This window comes from Manacus vitellinus, unplaced genomic scaffold (assembly GCF_001715985.3).
Source record: "Manacus vitellinus isolate BGI_N305 unplaced genomic scaffold, ASM171598v3 scaffold_5_pilon, whole genome shotgun sequence".
Taxonomy (NCBI): Eukaryota; Metazoa; Chordata; class Aves; order Passeriformes; family Pipridae; genus Manacus; species Manacus vitellinus.
The window spans coordinates 15,094,207-15,116,788 of record NW_021940682.1 but is presented as its reverse complement, the minus strand read 5'-3'; the positions used below and the strand labels follow the sequence as shown (position 1 = coordinate 15,116,788).

The following is a 22,582-nucleotide window of genomic DNA, read 5'->3' as shown; positions in this document are numbered from 1 at the left end:
TAGTGGAGGCTTCCTTGAAAAATGGAAAACTACTCTTGGAACAAATGAGTAGCAGGAGATAGCAGAATGCACTGCTGGAATGGAAAGTAACTGTGGGAAGAAATCTGCGTTTTTAAACCGGCAAATTTCTGTTCTCAAACATGTGCCAAGTCAGTCACAGACTTCCTCCGCCCTGTGCCCTGAGAGCAGCTTGATATAATATTGCTGCTGCGTGACTGAGTCCTGGTACTCAAGTCACAGATGGGTCCCGTTTGCCTCATCTCATCTCCTGTCTTCTGTATGGAATTCTGACCATATCCATGATAGGCCAGGGGCAGTGAAAATATAACAGGACTGAGATGTTTAGCTGCTTGCACAAAAAAACCCCCAAGAGCCCCAAGAGGAGCTCTGGTTTTGTGTTTAAGTATGCTGTATGTGTCTCGTCCCCCACCTTTGCTTCGTAGTCACGTCCGAACACGTGGCTCCTCGCTATGGTTTCTGCCAGCTCTGCAGTTCTTTCCGAGGCATTCGGCGCTCTCCAATTGATTCCAGATGTGTTCTCCCCTTCCCAGCGCTTTCTCCCTCCCTCCTCCTCCTACGCTGGCAGCAGAGGCAGGGCTACTTTTTTTCCTGTGCGGTGCTGGAATTAACGCAGGCAGGCGGGAGGACTTTCCTGCTAGCCACTGAAATCTGGGGAATTGAAGGGGCCTGTATAAGTGCAGTATAAGTGAAGCTGCCAGACAGGGCTTTAAGGTTTGTCTTTCCTCCAGGAGCCAAGTCAGCTCAGAGCAAGACCTCTGCACAGCTCGGTACTGCCTTCAGCTTATAGCCCTCACAGCAGGGAAGAGGGGGACAGGAAAGCCTGGTACCAAAACTGATCTTCAAAATCCTTCCTAAAAGAGCACTGGATATAGAGAGAGATCTGGGAGAGTCTATTACAGATAGCTGTGTCGATTTGAGAAATTCTTGTGACTAAAGTAGATACAAATCTTTGTAAGGGGCTGAATGAGCTTCATGAGGATTTAAACAGTCAGGAAAGCCGTTTGAATTCTTGACGCTGCAGGAATAACTCCTCACACTCACTGGGGTTTGGTGGTGTACTTGCAGATACATGATGATAGTCCATTTGCAAAGCAGAGACATGGGATGAAAACTTGCTTATCTGTCCAGCACCAGGTACCTGATTGGGCTTGGAGAAGCAGTACTGGTTTTCTGAAATATGTCATCTGGAGGGTTACTGTCTTCCTTGAAACAAAGCTGTCTGAAGCGAGCAATCTGATTGCAGAATTAGCTGAGGTGACAGTAGATGTGACACTACCCTGACAGCATGGTCAAGAGATACCATGGCACCAGGTGGGATTTTCTTCCCTGTTATATTTTCATATTCTGTAGCCCTTCTTTTTCTGAGCAGCACCAGGAACCACTGGTTAGCATCGAGAGTAAGGCAGAAAACCAGCACGGGAAAATCCTCTGTGCCATTTAAAGTGTCATGTACATGAGTGCCCATATACCCTGATGCAAGCATGGAACACTCCTGAAAGAGCAGTTAGCACATTCCTTCCCCACCACTGGCCTCTGCTTCCCTGAGAGAGGATCTGCAATCATGCAGCTGAAAGTGTGATTGGTTTGCTAATCTGCTGAATAGCTAATCACAGTTAGTTTGGATTAAACATACGTGACACATCTGCAGCACACTGTTTCTTAGCTGTGACTCATTTGAATTCTAGTCTGACAGAAGAAACTTAAGCGCCTTTTCCTGATGGTAGAGTAATCTCCCCTGTGTGGGACATGCTTCTGCTGCTCTGGGTGCCTGCTGGATTAACATAGGACTAGATGTGTAGTATTTTGAGACTTTATTTTCATGCTGATTTGTTGAAAGCTAGTCATCTTACGGAAATCTTTTTTCCCCCAAGAATGTTTGACTATGAATGTGAAGTGGAAAACAGTCACTTGGAATGCTGCAGAGGTGGGGAGAATACAGCCAGGAGAGGTGCTAAAGGACCAATCTGGAACAAAAAATTGAGCCTGAGCTTTTTTCTTACTTGCTGGCTTTGTTGCTGAAGATATATCCATCCTGGTGACTTTTTCCTTTGTTCCACACCCCTACCCCCTTCTCCCCAATAATTCTCAGAGGTAGTTTCATTCCTAATATGGAATGGAAACAGATGTTGAGACCCCAGTGTCGTCTCTTGAAGCACAATTCTCTCTAATCAACCCCAGAGAGCGTGAATTGATTGAAAGCATTTGTTGGGATGTCTTTATGCTAGTAACATTTAACTTTTTTTTTTTTTTTTTGAATGGGGAATAATGTAGATTTCAGGAGCAGAAATCAGTGCTTTTTAAAATCTGAAAGCTGTGTTTCAGGCTGGTAAGTAGATGTGGCCCTGGGCCTTATTAATGTTGCATAACTCTAAAGCTTTGGCTGTATCCAACAGGAAGCCTCTTTGCAGGTTGCCCAAGGGCTTCTTACCAAGTGTGTATGCATTCAGCACTGAGAGCCTGTGTTTGTGCAGAGCGATAGAGTAAAAGTTGGCCATTAGTGGACATGATGGTAGCATGGGGATGAGTGAGTGCTTCCTGTGTATAAGAGTAAGATAAGACTATAATTTTCTTTTATCCTTTCTTACAGAAGGGGGCTTGAACTTCTTCTCTATAAAGTTCTTAGATGCATTAAAAAAAAAAAAGGCCAGCTGCTTTATTTTACAGAACAGTTTTTGGTGGCATGGAATGATAGAGTGTGTATTGGAAGATAACTTGTTCTTCCTTTGCTTTACATATCTAGGAGAGGGAAGGGCAAGATTAGATAATCTAGTGCAAGCTTGCACCAGGAAATTGAAGGAAACATGCCTTTAAATGGTTAGCTAGGTGCAAGCTTGAGTGCAGGCATCTATTTTTTTTTTTTTCCCTTTGGTGCAAGATTAGCTTATTGAGGCTTAACTTAACCCAATGCAAAAAGCATTTCCGAAATGATTACATCCAATTTAAATTACAAAAAAAAAAAAAAAAGAAAAGAAAGGAATACATATGAACTCTTCTCTGTTTTAACAGAACTAGCATAAAAGTCCAGCAGACATTTGCAGAACTACCTACAGATAGAGCCCTGCTTTTAGGAGGATTCAGGAGGAATTGCTCTTATGCCCATGGTAGTAAAGTGAAAATCCAACATCCTTTTCTGTTACCCCAGTGGTGTGTTGTAGATCAAACAAAGATCAAGCTCCAGATGTGCAGATGAAATACAAAACTTCTTATTACCGTGATCCTCTTCAAGGTGCTTTTATGATCAACCCACACCAAGAAAGAGTGTTGATTTTATCAGTCTCGGTCGCCAGACACACAGACGTGCCAGTCTTGCTCTCTGGAGTTACAGAAATGCCTTTGTAGCATGGACTGTGGGTGTCAGGTTAGGGTCACATACCCCTCTGAATCCAGGAACAGGTTTGTACAGAGATGAATGTGAGATGGTTATATCCTTTGTATATATGCTTTTCACCTCCAGATTTCCTTTCTGTAGGCATTTTACCCACTCTTCCCATTCAGAAGCTAATCTGTAATGAAATGGCCATGATGGAGGAACTGTTACTGCTGCATTTTTATATAGAGAGCTCATATGGTGTTTGTGGGCATCTGCAGGGTTGGCGTGGCCAAGACACTGGTTTGGGGTGTTTGGGGAGTTGGAAAGCCATCACTTCATCATCCTGTACATCACTTTCCCTTGTGTTTGAGCATCCTCATGGCTCTAAAGAGCAAAAGCACAGTTTTAAAAATTAAAGAATTAAAGCTTAGGTTCTATGTGCTGTGAGAGCTACCAGTGTAGGGTGGGGTTCCTCTTTGGTGTAATGAAATGCCCCAGCCTCTGTTTTTCTGGCAGCGATAATGCTGGAGCTCCGGGTGTGTCTGGGGAGCATTGTTCACGCTGGTTTGTATCTATTCCCATTTGTGAAGAAATTGCTTGTTATCAGTGGGCAAATTGTGGGATTGCCTGGGGAGAGGGTTAATGCATGCTGGAGACTGCAGTTCCCTGGCAGCCTGAGCTCATCCAAGAGCTGGTGCCCATGGCCCTTCCCTCCCCAGCTTCTCCACCCCCTGTCCTTTCTGGCTCTGATTCTCCTCTAGCTCCTTGCCAAGGCATTTCAGCACTCTTAAGTGGCAACAAAACTAACCTGACAACAAAAAGTGAGTAATTTTTCTTTTTTCCCCTGGGATATGTGTTGAAAGGGCTCAGCACTGGGCAGGCTGGCAGGGAGAAGAGGGCAGGAGTGCACAGCTGGAGGTGGGATGGTGACAGCTCCAACCAGATCGTCTCTGAACCTGCAGCTCAGAACTGGGAAGGGAGACTGTGTTGGAAGAGGCTGAGAAGAGGACCCTACTAGGGCAGCTTTTTTGTTCGCCTGTGAGAAGGGGAGGGGGAAAAAATCCCCAGCCGATTATTATTTTTATTATTATTATTTCTTTTGCTCCTAAGCAGGAGCCTTGTATTGTAAACCCTTTCTCTCTCGCCTGTGTACAGCTGGGGAGCAGTGCTTTGCTTCCTGTACCAGAGCTGTGTGTCACATTTGCATCCCTGGCACGAGGCTGCGAGCTGGGTTGTAGAAAGGAGACGGTGTGGTACCTACATCCCCCTCACTTACAGGGATCCCCTTCACGCAGGGCTGAGGGTGGGCAGTGGCTCCAGGTTGAACCGTCGTGCCAGGCTCTTCAGATCCCAGCTACAAACATTTTTGCTGTTTACGAAAGGGATTAGGTTAGTGCGGAGAGCAAACAGTGTAGGCTGGAACACTCTGGTCTTCACAAACAGGTTAATTACCTCCCTTAGCTGCAAGTCAGTTGCTTCAAGGTTTCATAAAATTAGTTCAGTGAAGATATACCTATTAGAAACCCTATTCCACTAATAGGCTTATACTCACATCTATACCAGTGATTTGGGGGTTAGCAGAGTTCGAAGGCATTTTTAAGAGATTATTTGGTGTTTATATGCTGTACCATTTCTCTGCACCTTTCTGTGATGCTTATGATTCATTGCAGGGTTATGGATAGCTCAGATGGGTTACCTCGTGGCAGTTTGCCATGTCTGTACAGAAATTGTACCAGTTTAGCTTTACCAGGTTAATAATTTTTATTTGGGTGGTTATGCTTTACTAAATATGCATATTATGGTGTACCAATACAGAAGAGATCTGGACCTGCATTGCTATAAGGCTCCTTTCATATTCCTGTAATTACATCCGTTTCTCTAATGAGCAAAACAAAACCACTCCTTCACAAAACTCACTGATCTTTGACAGTTTTATGGAAGTAGGAGGCCTTTGTGTGCATTTCTGGTGTTTGCTCTTGGCGCTCCAGTGCAGTGATCTTGGATCACCACCTGCTGTCTGCTGAAAGAATTCATCCTATGTTGCATTTGCTGAACCACTTTGCTCCTTGTTGAGACATCATCTCCAGTTCCCACCCTTCCACAAGTTACCACTACGTGCATTTACTTATCATTCCTCTGCTTAGCTTGGAGCTACAAAGTTCGTTAATTAAGTTAAAGCTGCATAAACTCTAAGAAATGTGTCCCCATTAGGGAATGTCACTGTTTTAGCTAATTTGTTTTTTAAACAAAATGTGGGACGGATTTGTAATGAGCAGTGTAGGAAAAACCCTGACTTACGGAAGAAAGTTGGCACCTGCAAGGACCTGACTAGACCTTTGTAGGGCTGAGAATAGGGAGCCCAGATGAATACCCATATCCTTCTTGTGCTCTGAAATCTTGAGTGCTGATGAATCAGATGCCAACATTCTGCAAGAGAAGGGCTGCTTTGAATTCCCACCTGATGTGAATGAATGTGGGAGTAGAGCAACAGAATGAATAGCAAACACAGGAATTACTTCTTTTTGGAACTTGAGGTTACCATGTATCCTATTGAGGTGTTTTCCTTTTTTTAAGCATTATGTGTTAATTACACTGAGTTCCACTTGCACTGACCAGCCTTTCCCAGACTGAGCATGGGATGACAGCTATTGTGGTTGGTGCATGGCAGCACAAATTTGTGGAGGGAATTGGATGATCTGGAATTGCCACAATTATTCCTGCAACCAAATGTCCATCACACTCCCCTCCTGAAGACTGCTGGCCTGATGCATTGTGGCCAAGAGAAGTGTCTGTCTGCTCCTGATCATTAGTTAAGATTTATTTCATGCCCTCACAGAAGTTTAAGACGACACTAGCTTTTGGGGGGAGCTGCAGCCGGGTTTTCCTAGTCTTGTGATGGTGTCCTTGTGTGTGTTTGGGGATGGTAATTGCCTTGGACATACCTATCTGGGTTTCTTGTTGCATTTAAGTAGATGTTAGAGATTTTCATGGCTAGAGCAGGCAGGACTGGCAATACAGTGAGGTATGTTGTCAGGATTGGGTGGACAAAATACTTTCTGTTGAGTCTCTCCTCCCAAGTACGTACCTTCAGCTGGAAAACTTGGGGTTTCTTCGTGCTCTTTGTACCTCCTGAGAAGTATGAGAAGCAGCACCTCTGACTGCAGAATTCTCTATGGTGGGTTAGAACGAGGGAAACCAGTTCAGATTCTATGTTTGAAGATCAATGGGATTTTTTTTGTGCGTGTCCTGTGTTAGTTCTTGAAAATATGAAGTGTGTAAATGTTGAAATTTAGCAGAATAATAGAAGAGGTAGAATCTCCTCTGGGTTTGGAGGATATCAGTATGCTGTGAAACCTGCAGAGATCTCATCGGGAGTCCTTTTCTGCAGACACTAGTGGAAACAGAGAAAAAAGTAATTCTGAAGCACCAAAGGAAATTAAAATTACAGAAAAAATCAGATGGGAAATATGTCCATAATCATATAAAGAGAGAAATAATTTGAGATACAGATGCTCCATGGGAAGATGAAACCTGGACAAACATAATGGTGATAAATCTCCAGATAACCTGAGACATTAAATGAAGGATACATTTGTAATAAAAGATATATGATTTTTGCATGTTAATGTGATTTGAGGGGGGGGGAAGTGACAATGGTATTAAAAACATTCATTTGGCACCAGAAATCCTTTCTTTGAAAATCTTAGGAAGGTCAGAGAGAAGTAATAAATAAAGTTACCAGGATATTTTGGCTTGAGAGGTGTGATTAAACTCAAAATAAATACGTATTATCAAAATGCCACAAGCAACAGAAGAGAGAGTAAGCATTTTTCATCCTTCAAGCATTTGTAGATAATAGAAGGGAAAGAAAATATTTAAAAAGGTTCAAATGCATTTAAACTGGAGGGAACAGTATTAACTGAGGGGTAAAACCACTGAAAATAAGATTATACAAGGTTCATGGGCTGGCATTTTAAGTAGTCTAAGAGTGAGATTAAACAAGATGCTGGACTGTGTCCTTTGGGGAGCAGCCCTGCACTGTAGAGAGGATGGCAGAATAGGTTTTGTTTAGAGCTAATTAGCATTTTGTTCCTCTGATCTGGGATGCTACTGGCTTGGAAATCTAGCTTGTTCTGAGAAAATTGGAAACAGTTTCTGCACCTGCATCTTTTCTGGGGTTACCCTATCAATTTTTTAACTTAAAATAAAAAATCAATTTCATATTTAGTTCTGTTTTAAATGTAAGAAAGGGGCAGACAGTGTGGGCCGTAGCACACGGACAATCAAATACAATGAAATATTGTAAGCAGAAGAATTTGGAAAGGAGACAGTGTGTGGACGGAATGGAGTTGTCATGTCAGGGGATAAACAGTGTGAGCAAGTGAGCGATAGGGTTTGCTGATACCTGGTTTGCAGTGGGACAGCCATCGTTCTGCCTCTCCTGCCTCCCGTTTCAGAACTCAGCTCTGCAGATCTTGGTGAGTTTAGATTGAGTCAGAAGTGCCTTGCTTTGAAGCTGAGAATGGCAAAGGAATGAGCAGAAGCAGAGTGCTGGTGGAACTGCCCTCCTTTTGGGGGAGAAAACTAAAAAATCCTGTTCTGCTTTCAGAAAATGTGCTTGGTGTGTGAAAAAACCCCTGCAGACCCGCGAGCACACGACGCAGGGCTGCAACGGCTTGGGGGAGTGCGTGCAAGGAACTGAGCACTGGCCGTGGCTGGCGTGCGTGCCTGGATTTTTCTTTCTCAGATAAGGCTGCAGAGTTTTGTGTTTCTGCAGGCAGCAAGGCTTTGCAGTGGCTGCACTTGAGTTAATGAAACGGTCCGTTCCCGGTGCAGGCCAAGGCTTTAGCTTGGCTCTGCTAAGTGGTATTGAATGCCCTTCCCTCTCCTTCTCCCCAGCTGCAGGAGCGTGTGGCCACGTGGCCCCCAGGGGAGGCAGACCAGATAGACTAATGTCAGAGCAAATTTGGGATTCAGCCAGTGTCTGAATGACCCGGTGCTGGCTGGAGGTGTGCTGCGTTTATCATTGTTTCCTTCGCCCGGAAGGGAAAGCTGCAGGTAGGCTGATAAAAGGAATTAGAGGTTTGTCCAGCTTCACTGGAGGTCTGTCAGGTCCTGCGCGCTCTTTGCTGAAAGGCTGCCTGGTAATTCCCACTCTGCCTTTCCTACCCCTGGGATAAGGTCTGTTTCGCTTTTACTCCATTGATTTAAGCATGCTGGTGTTAGAATAGGCTCGAGCACCTCCGGACTTTATGGGGGAGGACCCAGGGCTGGAACAGCAGCCAAAATTTAAAATCAGGATCAGTCTGTTGACATGCACATAAATCAAACAGCCCTCCTATCATAAATCTTTTCTGTGGATTTTTTTTCTGCTGCGGCGATGAAGCAGTAGGAGCAGTGCAGCAGCCTGGGCTTCCCAGGGTTGGGCTTCAATGTCAAGGCTGTTCTCCTTCACCCCAGGTGGCTGAATGCAGCTCCCTGCTCCCCCTTTGGTGAGATCCCTGCAGAGGCTGCAGAGCTGCATGCTTTTTTGTTTGCTTATTGTGGGTTTTTTTGACATGATGGTGTAACATTTTTTTACTGTTTTTTTGGGATTTCTTTTGCATGGTCAGGTCTCTGTTTCTGAGTCATCTGGTTGATGTCAGCAACATCTAAGACAGTGCTAAAAGCTTCTAAAAAGCCCACTATCCTAGCACAGAGGTCTCTGTGGGATACCCAAAGCTAAGGGAGGAGTGGGTGATTAATGTCTTGTGTGATAGCAGGGATGCTCAGGAACGGGAAGGAGCGAGTGTGCTCCAGGCTTGCAGTCTCAACTCAGTTCCCTACAGGTCCTTGGTGTCTTCTGCGTGGCCAGCAAGCAGGAAAGTGGATATTCCAACAATTGATACCTGAGCACCTGTGCTGTGTACTCAGTGCTGCCAGAGCAAAGAAGGGGGCATCTGCACAGATGGGTTTGAAAAAGTAAACTTTTTATTACTGTAACATAACAAAGAGTCATGCTCTGAACCACATGATGTGCTTGCTTGTGAGCAGAGCAATGAGTGTCAGGCTGGAGGAGATGGACCCAGTTACGGTACTTTCAGGGATATTAAAGAAGCCTGATCTTCTTTTTGTGTTTCCTTCTCTGTTCCAATGTTTCAGTGTCTCTTCCCCCTTCCAAAATAATGCTTTACTGTGTGTAAAGCTTTGTGTGAGATCACAGGGGTATGCAATTTGCAAACCCCATAATTTTTTCTCCATGCACCAGCCATTAGCAAAAAAGTTGCTCTGAAAAGATTAAGAAAACAGTGTCATGGCTCAGAGGAGTAAGGCATGCTCTTTCTGATAGAACAGGTAATAGAAGACTGTGCAATATTATGGTGATGGTGGGTGGGATGTTCACATGTACACGTGTGTTGTTTCTCGGGCTGACGTTTCGATCTATCTTCTGTAGTATAAATCTGTTTTCTCCTTTACCTTTCTTCAGGGTAACCAGGAGCCAGCAGCAACTCCTGATGCAATGGTGCAGCCATTCACCACAATCCCATTTCCGCCACCCCCACAGAATGGGATTCCCACAGAGTACGGGGTGCCACACACTCAGGACTATGCAGGCCAGACCAGCGAGCACAATCTGACACTCTACGGAAGCACGCAGCCGCACGGAGAGCAGAGCACGAACACGGCCAGCACGCAGAACGGATCTCTTGCAGTAAGTGCACAAGGGTGCAGGGCCAGGAGAGCAGCACAGTGCTTTGGGGAAAAGCAGACATTGATTGCATTGCTGTTTCTTAAGTATAAGGCAAATCAGCAGTAGACTTGAAAAGGAGAGAATTATAAACAAAACATGGCTTCTGACCTTCCATTACTAGGTTTCCATCTTTCCCCTTGTGAATTGGTGTCTGCAAAGAAAAAAAAAAGGAAAGTATTTGAAATCATGATGTTGTTACCGTGGCGGTGTTGTCCAAAGACAGTCTTTTATAAAAGTGTTAATAACTTTGTGTTAATTGGCAAATGGTTCAAATAAACATGATGGAGGCAAACTCTGGAAGGTTGATGGTACACAGAATTAGGGTGAGCACATGCATTTTAAGTGTAATCCCAATGTGGTTTTGTTTCCAGGAAACTACCAGAGTAGAAAATCACTTTTATTTGACTTTTTGAAGATGGCAGGGAGCTTCAGAGGGCAAAGTTAGGAGAGGAGCTTTTAGCTACTGGTCATCCATTTGCCAAACCAAGATTTTTAGCATCTTCTGTATTTTTGCTTTCTTCTTCCCATGGCCTGGAACTGGCACTGGGCAACATGCTGGCAGATTATCCCAGGAAAAGCTTTATCCACCCCTTAAGCCACTTGTTAAGACTTAACTTCCTAATAAAGAGCCTTATGGTGAGAGCCTTCGGCGCTCAGGGGCGGATTTAATCTGTTAATGCTTTCAGTTTTACTTGTAGTTGGTGTTTGGCTTGTAGAGATTATTTTTTTCCCTGGTAAGTACTGAATGAATTCAGTGCCAACAGTTGGAAGAACTGATAGTGCCAGCTCAAGTGTGCACAGTTCCCGGTGTGTGCCTCTGCTCCACTGCAGTGGCTTGGCTCTATTGGTCATGACTTTGTGAAGATATCTTTGATTCCATCCTGGGAATGCCTCAACTTCAGCATCTTGGAGAAGCAAAAGAGTACAAACCCTGTAAGGCACACTGATAGTGTGTAAAAGGAACTTTGAGTGCCTTACTCTGTAAACACAAACGTAGATGAGAAGAGGTCAGGCAGGAAATAAAACTTAGAGCTGGTGCAGTGTGCAGAAATGCAAGTCATCGTTTTAGCACCAGATTGTCCGATGTCGTTCCAAGCCGTAAGATTTGGGCTGCCCGTCTCCAGCAAGCAACTTTCTCAAGCACTGCTGGTTGGATGGGGAAGCTGGAAATAGGGAATAAAACAGGGCAGTGGTTTTCCCCATGTGTTTTTGCTGTTGCCATCCTTGTCCAGAGCTTAGGAGCATTTCTTTTTAATGGAAATGATGTGACTCTTGACCTTGAATGTAAGTTCTTGCCAACCTTCCTGCTTCTCTTCCATATTAGGAGCCATCTCGGTGGCTCTGCAGGGCTGAGCTCTGTGTTTTATCAACTAAAGCTGGCTCCAAGGAGCCCACAGTGTGTGGCTAGCCTATGAGGAGGGATTGGGAGCCCATCTGTGCGGAGGGAGTGTTGCTGGGAGACTGCTGGGAGGCAGTGGTGTTGCCAGGAGTCTGCAGAGGGAGCCTGACTGGCAGGGGTTTATCCAAGAAACAGGCTGAATAACACACAACACTTGTACTGGCTGTTGGAAACAGGTGGGCACATCTGGTGTGACCATTTGATGTGGTTAAAGATGTGTGAGCTGAGCGTGCAGAGTTAGGCTCGAGGGCCACAGCTGGCTGGGAAAGGGTGAGGGCACAGTGTTGCTGTGACTGCTGTGGCTGGGACTCATCAAGCCCAAAGGATCCCAGATGGTGGCACATAAAGAAATCCAAGGAGAGAGAGGGGGGAAGGTGCCTCAACCAAGGGCCTTTCACATGCCGCTTTCACATCCACTACATCCTGGATCTTCCAAGTCCCCTTATCTTTTTGTAGAGGACTTCTTCTGTATGAAGTTATTTTTATTCTGTGGGCTGCCTTGGGATGTAATTCCATGTAACTTTTCTCCATCTCAGTATGCTGATTAATGATGTAGGATCTAGGGGAAGGAAAAAGGCTCAGTAGTTACTCAGGCTAAAGTGTGCTATTAAAATATACAGCAGAACAGGTTGGGTATTTCACCTTAAACATTTACAGGTAATGTCAAGCACCTTGTCCATGACATGCACTGGTTATTGCTTGTTGGATACACGTGTTCAGTCCATATGGACTAGACTGCTATGCTTTAAGGTATCTTTTCCTTTCACCATTTTGTTATCTTACTCAAACAAAAGTGCTAACTTGAATAGAGTGAAAAGTCATCAGGGGTGAGGTATGAGCCTTCCCTCTCATTATTGTGACTGACAAGCACAGTTGCTGTCATTTGTGTGAAGGTGATACCCCAGACCAAACAGCCAGTAGGTTTTCTAGCTGCTGACTTGAAGCCTGTGCTCCCATGGGATGAATCAGAAATTCATTCAACCAGACAGATAAGTTCCCTGCTTGCTTTTAAGAACAAGGCCTGTGCTTGGTCCAGTTGGCGGGACAGGGTGAGATAGCAAAAGGTGTGGTCAGATGGTGGGGCCTTCCTGCTTTTCAGGCTGATAGCCTTTAGGATAATAGCCAAAGTAACAAAGAACATGGGGTGGCTTAGGGGTCCCTCATGAAAAGGGCAATTTAATCTCGTTGGTAAGATGCTACACAGCAGTGTGAAAGGGTCTATAGCAAGGTCCCTAACACACCAGGTCGGAGCACCTTTTCATAGAAACTTGGCAGATTCTTGTGGGTGAGTCAGATTGAATGATTTGAAATTAGCGGTGGTGTTTGAGTTAACAGACAGTGATTTGGAAGCCTGAGGTCAAAGATCAGTAGTGAACTTACGTAAAATAAACTCTGAGAGTCAAAGTCCATGCCTTCCTATGCAGTCTAAAAGCCCTGAGCAAAGGGGAACGACTGGTTGGTGTCACCAGCTAAGGATGAGCTTGGTTCTGGCAGTGTGAGTGTAGTGGAAAGCATTCAGAGCTTTCAGAACAGAGACATGGAAAAGAAATTGACACAATAGGTAGTGTAATACAAACAACTTCATATTTTAGAATCTTTTTTTTATTTTAGGATCAAGCCTCATCTGTGGGGCTTTGTTTCTTGCCTGGCATGCAGATCTCTCATACTTCATCTCCAGGCATCTGTCCTTTCTCTTGATACTGTCCCAAAGCACAGCTGAAAGAACTGGATTAAAAATAGACTGAGGTACCGGACCATATTTGGTCTACTTGGTCTGCCTGTTGCAGCCTGTCTCTTAAACAGTTGACACTCTGCATTTCACTGCTTACAGTGCTGGGTCGCCTGGTTTTTTCCCCCTTCCCCCTTCTTGGTTTACTTTAGTGCTCTTATCCCTAATGGAGACACCCAGCATAGTTAGCTGCAAGGGGAGATGCTAATTAGGCTGCAGTACCTCTGGCAGCTGAGCTGATCTAAAAGATTCACTGCTGTCAGAAAAGAGATATCTGGCTCCAAGCGCAAACTCCCACTCCTATTTACTGGCTCTGGCATTCCTTACGTGAGCCACTTTAATTCACTGACCTGGCAGAAAGCTGTCCAATTCTTTTGCTGGGTTAATGAATTAGAGCAGCTCTTGGAGGGATCCAGCAAATGCTGTTGTTGCAAGGTAAGCGTATGGAGAGCATGGCCAGAAGCCGAGAGCAGTTGTCAGCTCTCTGCATCCCCTGGTACTCTACCCGCAGAGGGAAGATTAATCATCTGCTGAACTAAAAAAGCTTGCTTGATAGTAAATGCAATGCACTTAATACTGCGAGCTGATTATTCAACTTGTTTCTCTTGTTAATGTCAGAGGGAAGAATCTGTATGTCTGTATAAATTATGGAATGCAGCTGGAGATACGGAAGTAGAGGAATAAGTTTATGTAAATTATTTTGCGTGAAAATGGCAGGTGCTGTTGCCTTGATGTTACGTTGTCATGAACCAATATAAAGCATTATTTAATTGCAGACCGTCGTGCCTCGGCTTCTTGATGTGCTGTCGTACTGGAACATGCTTAACTCATCCACTATACCATAAAGGGATCTCGACTTTCCAGTTTCTCAAAGGAGACGCATCTGTGGTGGGAGACCCATACGTGTCATGTTCAAAACCAAGGCAGGGAAGGTGCTTGGTCGTCTGGCTGTGCCCTGTACATCTAGCAAGACTTTAGATGGAAGGGAGCCAACGGCACCAAGGATTCCTCAACTGGCTTTTGCAACACATGGATGATGTTATAATGATGACTTTCCCTTGGGTATTTCTTGCCTAGACTGAGATTGCAGAATTTTCCTCTGTAATTACTTTTCATCCCTTTAGTAATTAAAGCAATTGCTCATGTGAGGTATTTCAGGTGAAGAATATGTTTAATGAATATCCTCAGTTATTTTCTGATACTGCTGAGCAGGTGGACACGAGGAAGAACTATCTTCACATAAGTAGTTGGCTGGTGATTGTTTGGCCACCTCAACCTAGAAATTGCTGTCTTGAGGTTGCAAACCCTGACATTTAAGATCAGGAGTTTTCTTTGAATATGAGGCAGATTATTTTATTATTCTGAGTACAAGGCAGATTATTGTCAGCACTTGCAGACTTGTGTCTAGTGAGGTGGTTTTAAAATGAGAAATGGGAAATAAATCAGCACATATCATGTTAGAGTATACAGCTGTGGTACTTCTGTGTATCTTTCAAAGGTTGTAGCAGATCTAGCAGTAGTACAGGGAAGGATAATAGTGATGATGAAAGGAATGTAGCAGGTTCTTTATGAAAAGAAGTGAAATCTTCACTTACAAAAAGGGCTGACAGGAGTGAAGGCATATGACAAGCACACAGAATATTGGATGGTAAGGGAACTAAAACAGGGAACTTTCCCATTTTCGCTTACTAGGATGCACACATGAAATAACTGGGTGCCATGTATGAAAAAAAAAGCAGGTTTTATTACTTGGGTTTTTTTTCATATAATGAAGAACTTGTCATTGCAACTCTTATCCACAACTTGCGTGCTTTGCAAGTTATGACATCAACTGGCTTAGCTTGCTAGAGAAAAGCCAGTGAACATTTGCCCTGTTCTTGCATTCTTCCATTCTTCCACAGATTTGGCTGCTGTTAGAAAGAAGATAATGGGCTGGATGGATCTGAAGTCTGTCACTGTGTGACTGTTCTTCTGCCACTGTCAATGGAATGGTCCAGGGTTGACTACTAGCTGGGGAAATCTTACTGTTTCTTTCACCTTGTAAGGGCATCCTTTTGTGAGGAATGGGCTGGAACTGCTGACAAAGGGTTTGGCTGTGACCAGCAGAGCAGGCGTTTTGGGGGGCTCCATTTCACCACTTCATTGAAAGGTGGGGAGAAAAAAGAAAAAGTGAATCCCATTAGAAATATCCACCTTTAGATTGAAAGTGTTACCTGACAAATCAGAGATGTACAGGAGAGATAGCAAAGTTTCCTGTGTGCTTTCCTATGTTAGGTTTTTGTTCTGTGAGGTATGTTTTTAATGAGGAAAGTGAACAAAATTACTTAAGCTTCAGTGTGTCTGAAAATAGGTAACTAAGAATTGAAAAAATATGCCCTGAATTCATCTGACTATACTGAAAATAGTAAAAAAATCTTGCAGAAGTAATTTGGTATGTCCTTAGCATTTTTTTGTCTGGTTTTTTGGCATACAGAGTACTTTGGATAATAGTTAATTGTGCCTGTAAGTAGCCCAAACGTGTTTTTTTTTTAATATAACGCTGCTGACATCTCTGAAAAATCAAGTGCATGGATATAATTGTAAAACTATATTTACTGCTGTTGAAAGATGATGATTAGCCCTGTGGTCTTCTGTCTGCTAAACGAGTTTTTTAAGCAGCCAAAGTTCCCATGGCCTTTGCTCTTGGATGTGTAGGACCTCAGTCTGACTTCAGTAGATTGTGCTGGGGCAGGAAAGTGATCTTGTGTCTAGAGCCTAATTCTTCACTCGTTTTTCCACCAGACCTGCTCAGTGGGCGTCTGTTCATTGGTGGATGACTGGTTGTTTTGACACAGGTTCTTCACTAGAAGTTACAGAGAGTTTTCCACATTATCTGCACTCTGCTTCACAATGGGAAGATTGCCTTCTGCCACTTGTAGCTTTCAGTCCTTGTCTCCAGAGTCCTTCAAGCTCTTGATCCAACCAAGGTTGGATGTGTGGTTTTGGGTTTTTTTGAATTCAAGACTGGTCTAGGAGCAGTGGAGTGAGCACAGGCTGTCTCCTAGATTTTGTAAGCCACCCAAATCCCCTTTTAAATATAGTTATTAGTTACAGTTTGTATTTTGTAAATATTTTCTTTGCAGTGATTTATAGCTCTTAACCTCCTCATTATGATTCACAGCATTTTGGACTGCCTGCTTCTTGGGGGAGAGAACGAGGGGTTGTTTTTTGTTTGTCTCTAACTTGGACCTGAAGCGGTTCCAGTTCTAGAAGCAAGTGGGAGATGTAAACAGAATGTTCTGGGTATTAATAATCTCTGTGCTAGCCTGTCACACTGGTGCTTGTCTGGTTTGCTGGGGAGGTAGCCCTCCGTCTAGCCATGCAGATGGAGATCTGCTCGGAGCTCAGGTGGTGCTGGAGCCCCATCCTCCCTGCTGCTGCGGAGAAATCCCCAGCATTTAATTGATCACCACCTGGGTTAGGACAGAGGAGTCCAGCTGAGAGGTGGGAAGATGCCCCCAAACCTTTCAGACCACCCTCATGTTGCCAGGTGTCCTCCTCCCCTTTTACATGGGCACGTGCACATGTATATATCTGTGCTTCTCTTTGCAGCTGCCTCTTCTTGCGTAGCGTTTCCTTACTGCTGGTGGGTGTAAGGGAGGAGCTGGCATGGGGGCACAGGCAGCAAGTAGTTAAAAGTAAAGCACATGCTGCTCGTGTCCTGAGCTCTGATGTGTTTCTCAGTGACCTTGAGCAGAGCTCAAAGCTTGCGTGTGCAGGCATGAATGACATTATCACCTGCATCAGTATATGTTACACGGACTGTGCTGAGGAGGTACGGAGAATGCAGTACAGCTCCTAAATGCGAGATCTCTGCCACAGCATGTCTCTGTGTTGCCTGATGACAGGCATTGAATGTGTGTTAGCTCCCTTCCGAGCTGAATCACTGTCTATAGCAAAGGGAGAGGTCCATTTCTTCACTGTGAAGTGTTGACATGAGGCCAGAAAGAGATTAAACTCCGTATGGGGAAGGAGTCAAGGTGGGGAGTGGGCGCTTGGTGAAATGCGGGCTTTTGTAGTCTGGCTTGGTCAGAGTAGCACTGTTGCCAGCATCTGTTATGTGCTGCCTTAGAACAGACTCCAGGCCCTTCCTTTCATCTCCTTCCTAGTGAATTAAGCCAAGGAATAACTATAAAAGGAAAAAAAGAAAGATCTGAGGACACTGTTTCTTTCATTTATGTTGTAGCTGAATGTGTGGCAGTAGTCATATGTATTGAGCTAATGTTATAGTGGTGGAAAGTTCAAATCTTACCTTAGGACCATGGGACCATAGAGATGAGGGAGCTACAGCATCCAGAGACACAAGGTATTTAATGTTAAACTTCTACTGAAAAATCAGGGTATGTAAAAACCTGAAAAGCATTTGAGGACTCTCAGTGTAGTTAAAAAGGTAAAGTACCAAAATCCCCTGTTCCTTCTATTGTTTCTCCTCTTTGAAGCATTTGTCTTGCTGTACACATCTCACATGATGCAAAATGACACTGCCATATGCAGGACCAGCTGTGAGTGCTTTTGGGTGGGCCACTCTACATGATACATCACACCCTTGGCAAGAAAGGAGTTCTGCCCTTTGCCTAGGAACAAATGGATGGGAGAGGAGTGCAGACAACATCCTGGCTTCCTCCCCTGTGGAAACAGCAGATCCAATCCTGTGCAACCTGTATTTAAATTTAAAGACTAAAACATTTTTGTCATCACCATTCAAGATCTGTGCATTTCCTCATTCACACAGCAGAAGATGCACTTTGTGCATGGGTGTTTGCTCACTTGCCAAATCCATGGAAAGCCATAGAAAACATGGGATTTGGCGAATTGCACTAACAGGGCTCCAAAGTGGATAGTAGATATCCCTTTTAGCAGGAGTGTTGGTGTTTTTTGGGAGTTACTTTGAAGAACTCACTTGCAGGTGTTGTATACAGTGGTGATAGATAGGCTACTCCTGTGTTTTGTCCTTCTTGGACAGATTTGCCCTGAGGAGCAAAGCACTCTGATGGAGTAAAAAAACCCCCACTAAATAGCATGGTCTGATTTAATCGCAGGCCAGCTGCACTGATTGTTCCCCTAGGGTGCACTCTCTGTATGTTTGGAGAACCTTTTTGTCATGGGGTTGAGGGCAGGAGAAGAGGGGAGATAGTGGGGGTGGGTGGAGACAGCTTTTGGATAAGAGCAAATGGAAGTTTCTGAGGTTGTTCCTAAAAATTTTATGTTTGTGGGATGGATGAGTCTTAGCCAAATAAAAATTCTTCATTCTGCTAGGCTTCACCTAAGACTTGCACAGCTATGGGAAGTAGAGATGCTCACCAGGGCAGTATCTTCATTCTTCCTGCCACAGCCTAATTTGTGTTAACCAGATCAAACGTGTTTTGTGCTGCTGAATGCACAGCCCTCCCGAAATGAGATGGAAAGCTGCCACTGCTTTGCTCAGCATGACAAGACCCCAGTGCTTACTGTTTCCTTGCCTTATCTTTATATTTACTTGCTTTATAACCAATGTGCAAGTTCAAGGTCATGTCTGTAAGTGATATTTCTGGGCAGAAGACACTCTTAATGTTGCCGGTTGAGCTTATCTGTGGAGATGATTCCAAATGTACGTGAAGTGTTGTATATTGAGTGATGTGCAGATCAGCCTAGCAAGTACATTCAGTGGTTGGGGAGATGTTGTGGGCAACTCCCCTCAGATTTTTTTCATCTTTGATACACAAATCACATGTTTAAAATGGGGGAAAAAAGGGCCCAAACCAGTAAAAAACTCACCCCGACTCTTCCATCTTTAAGGCCTATGTGTGTACTTGAAAATGCCTTAAAAAGACTGACTCTAGCAATTGCACAGTCCTTGCCTTCTTGTAGAACTTTTTACTTGATGAGTTAAGGCAGAAGTCAGGTTGGCGTCTAAAGAGTTGAAATGACACTTAAAAGTGCATCACACAGGTAGTCAAAGCATGACTCCTAGGAGACTGAGAGCAGCAGGAGATAGTGAGGGGGTGGGTGCTCTTTGAATACCTTGGCCTGTCAGTGCATGCGCTTGGAAAGGGACAGAGCAATAAAACCGACCAAATTGTAGTCTGCTTTGTTCTGTAGCTCTGAGGTTTTGAGCTCGTTTTTGTGACTAAAGTGTGAAGAATGCCATTTTTCCATCAAGCCATTTTGCAAAGGGGCCTTGCCGTTATATTTAGTGCTGTGCTCAAATTTTACCCCTTTTCAGTCTAAGCCCACACAAGTGGCTGAGGTTCTCTTCCTTTCTTTTCTTCTGCCAGTTATCTCAGCGGGGCATTAGGTCTCTCCTCTGGCACACAGGTCCCCCTTATTCCTCTGCCTGTGTGCTGTACTTTTTCTGTGAACAAGAACTCCTGGCCTACCCTTTGGCCTTGCTTTGCAACGCCAGTCAGTGCTTGAGAATGGTGGAACAAATACCTTTTCTTAGCTATGGAACTGGTAGCAGAAAGTAGCACTTGAAATTTTTATAAATCTTGTGGTGATGATGATGACTGTTTTCTCTTCCTGGGCTCACTTAAATGTACGAGAAAAGTTAATCAAAGGCATCCATAATCTGTTCATACATGGATTTTACCATTTAATTATAGATCTTCTTTTGGGGTAATGTTTCTCTGAAGGGAGCTTGACAGAGCAGATGCCATTTTGCTTGGGGATGCACGTCTGGTATTGGCCCAGTGAAGAGCTGCCACTTCAGCTGTGGGATTTTGATGATTGTATGAACATCCTGCCACATGAGATTAGAGTGGCGGTACTACCTCCCAGCTTCAGGATATGAAAGATCCGCCTCTTCATTAGAGCTTTCATATGGTGGCAGCTGAAGTGAGGAAGAACAGGCTAAAAGAGAGAAGCAATTTAAGAAAACCAAAGACAACTCTACTAAGCTGATAGGTGATACGAGGGGAGGGAGGCTGAGATCTCATTACTGTTTACTCACGGAAAGGGAGGGGAAGAACAACAAATCAATTGTTAAGGGCTGCTGGCTTTATCAAAATAGTTGTCAAGTGCTAGGTAGTGCAATTACAAGTGTAGTGCTAATACCTAAAAAAAAGTAGACATGGCATGTGAGAATTATGGTTTCTACTCATGCACGTGCTTTTGTCTCTCTGATTTCAGCAGACAGAAGGAGGGGCACAGACAGATGGACAGCAATCACAGACGCAGAGCAGCGAGAATACTGAGAGCAAATCCACTCCAAAACGACTTCATGTGTCTAACATTCCCTTCCGCTTCCGAGATCCTGACCTTCGGCAGATGTTTGGGGTAAGTTATCGCTGCCTTTTAGGGCATGACAGATTCTCCTTTCCCACAGGTGGGACACCTGGTGCTGGTGTACTTATGTGAATGAAAAGCCTGTCCCCCTCAATTTAGTCAGCACACTGTAAAATAATTGCAGGACTAGGACAATTGGTAGCATTTAACTTGGCTGGTAAATACACGAGAACTGTAACAGTGTTCTTCCTGTCAAGTTGTTAATAGAATCATGGAATGGTTTGGATTGGAAGGGACTTCAAAGATCATCTAATTGCAACACCTCTGCTATAGGCAGGGACACCTTTCACTGGACCAGATTGCTCAGAGCTCCATCCAGCCTGGCCTCAAACAGCTCCAGGGATGGGGCATCCGCAGCTTCTCTGGGCAGCAACGTTCAGTGTAATCTAACAGTTGGTTTGGGGAAAAAAACCAACCAACAAACCCAAAACAAAACTTCACCTTCTTTCTGAGTAAAGACTTGGATTAAACATTGACTTAATGTATCCCTTGCAAAGGACTGTTTTTCAGTTGCATAGAAACTTGATGAAATATTTATGTCCTCCTCCGTGATCCATTTCTGTGATGAAAAATTGCTGCAAGGTATTTGCCACCTAGCAATTGCATGTGGAAAAGCTAGTGCAAGTCAGATGGTATTTTACATTGCGTATGATATACATTCTGTTTCTTTTGACCAAATAGTTTGTCTTCCCTAATCCCTGTATGCTATTCATGATTCTCAATTTATAAGCTCTTCAAGGAAGAGTTTGTTTACATGAGTATAGGTGGTGACTCATTCCTTGTGAACACAGAGATAAATGTTATAGATGCTTCATGACCTAACCCTGAGGTGAAGTTATCTATATATCATCATCATCATCAGGAGTATTGGACTTGTTGATATGATTACAATATAATCCTTGGTTGATGGCATTTTTTACAGTCTTAAAAAAATATTTCTGATTAGCTTTTAAGTTAACAGCCTGTTTAAGATACAGTCCAGAGAATTCAAGTCAGGAAAGATGAAACCTAGAGTTCCTCTTGTCACTTTAGGCTTTGAGTGTATACCTTGGTCCTAGCTGCAAATCCAGCTGCTCCTCCAAATTCTGCAGTATTCCTGTTTCAGTTGTTGTATCTCCTGAGCCATCTCTGTGGGTGTACATGTGTGCACATACACACACTCACATGCAGAGTAGTGTTGCAATATTGTAAATATGTCAAATTCATGGACTTCAAGCTCAGACTCCTATAAATGAGAGAAGAATTGGGCTTATTTGTTCATAGCATGGACAGTACAAAGCGAACAAAACATGCAGAAATTTAAAAATTTCACTGATGGTCTTAACAAAAGCCCCAGTTGCTATATATTGTGAGAGATCTCTGCTCCTTGCTCTTGAAACTTTTTGTGTCCATAAGAAGCTGTTTTGTGGATGAGGCCAAATGGAGAGGAGTGGTCAAAATGCATGAAGGCAAGGCTGCTATTCAGCGGGACCTGGCCAGGCTGGAGAAATGGGCTGAGGGAAATCTTAAGATACTTGGCAAAACTGAATTTCAGGCTTTGCATTTGGGGGGGAATAACCCCTGCAGCAGTACGGGCTGGTTGTCTAGGGAGATGCCCTGCAGTAAAAGATGTGGGATCCTGATGGACAACCCCTTTAACATGAGCAGCAGTGTGCCCTCGATGCAAAGGGGCGCGGATGGCACCCTGGGCCTTGTTAGTGAGTAGCCAGCAGGCCCAGGGAAGGGATCCTTTCCCTGTCTCCAGGAGCTGTTGGACTGCATCTGGAAAACTCTGTCCAGTGGAGGATCTCCAGTGCAAGAAGTGCACTTCATCTAAATGAAATACTGAAGGAAGCCTAGTGGGCACCACTGAGATGATCAGGGGGCTGCAGAACTTGGCATGTGAGTGGAGTCTGAGGTCTGGGCTTTTGCAGCTTTGAGAATAAAAGGGCAGAGGAGGGCTATTTTTGTTGTCTGCAACTACCTGATCAGAGGATACAGAAAAGATGTATCCAGATTATTTTCAATGGTATCTGATGATGAGACAAAGACAACAATCACAAGTTGGAACATAGGAAGTAGAATCATAGAATATCCTGAGTTGCAAGGAAC

The 22,582-nt window shown here is 44.1% G+C and overlaps 1 protein-coding gene across 6 annotated transcripts in view; it reads left to right on the top strand.

The window, feature by feature from the left end:
• Positions 1–22,582, top strand: part of RBFOX2 (RNA binding fox-1 homolog 2) — a 109,382-nt gene that overhangs the window by 43,686 nt on the left and 43,114 nt on the right. For 5 of the 6 annotated variants that reach the window (XR_001921685.3, XR_001921686.3, XM_018080298.2 and 2 more), the window contains exons 2-3: positions 9,798–10,022; positions 20,336–20,482. Coding sequence is in view for 4 of the 6 variants with exons in the window: in XM_018080298.2 (XP_017935787.1) it covers positions 9,798–10,022; positions 20,336–20,482 (372 nt within the window). In the remaining 2 variants the exon portion in view is untranslated. The remainder of the gene's footprint in view (positions 1–9,797; positions 10,023–20,335; positions 20,483–22,582) is intronic. The other variant, XM_018080297.3, reaches the window with a different exon arrangement.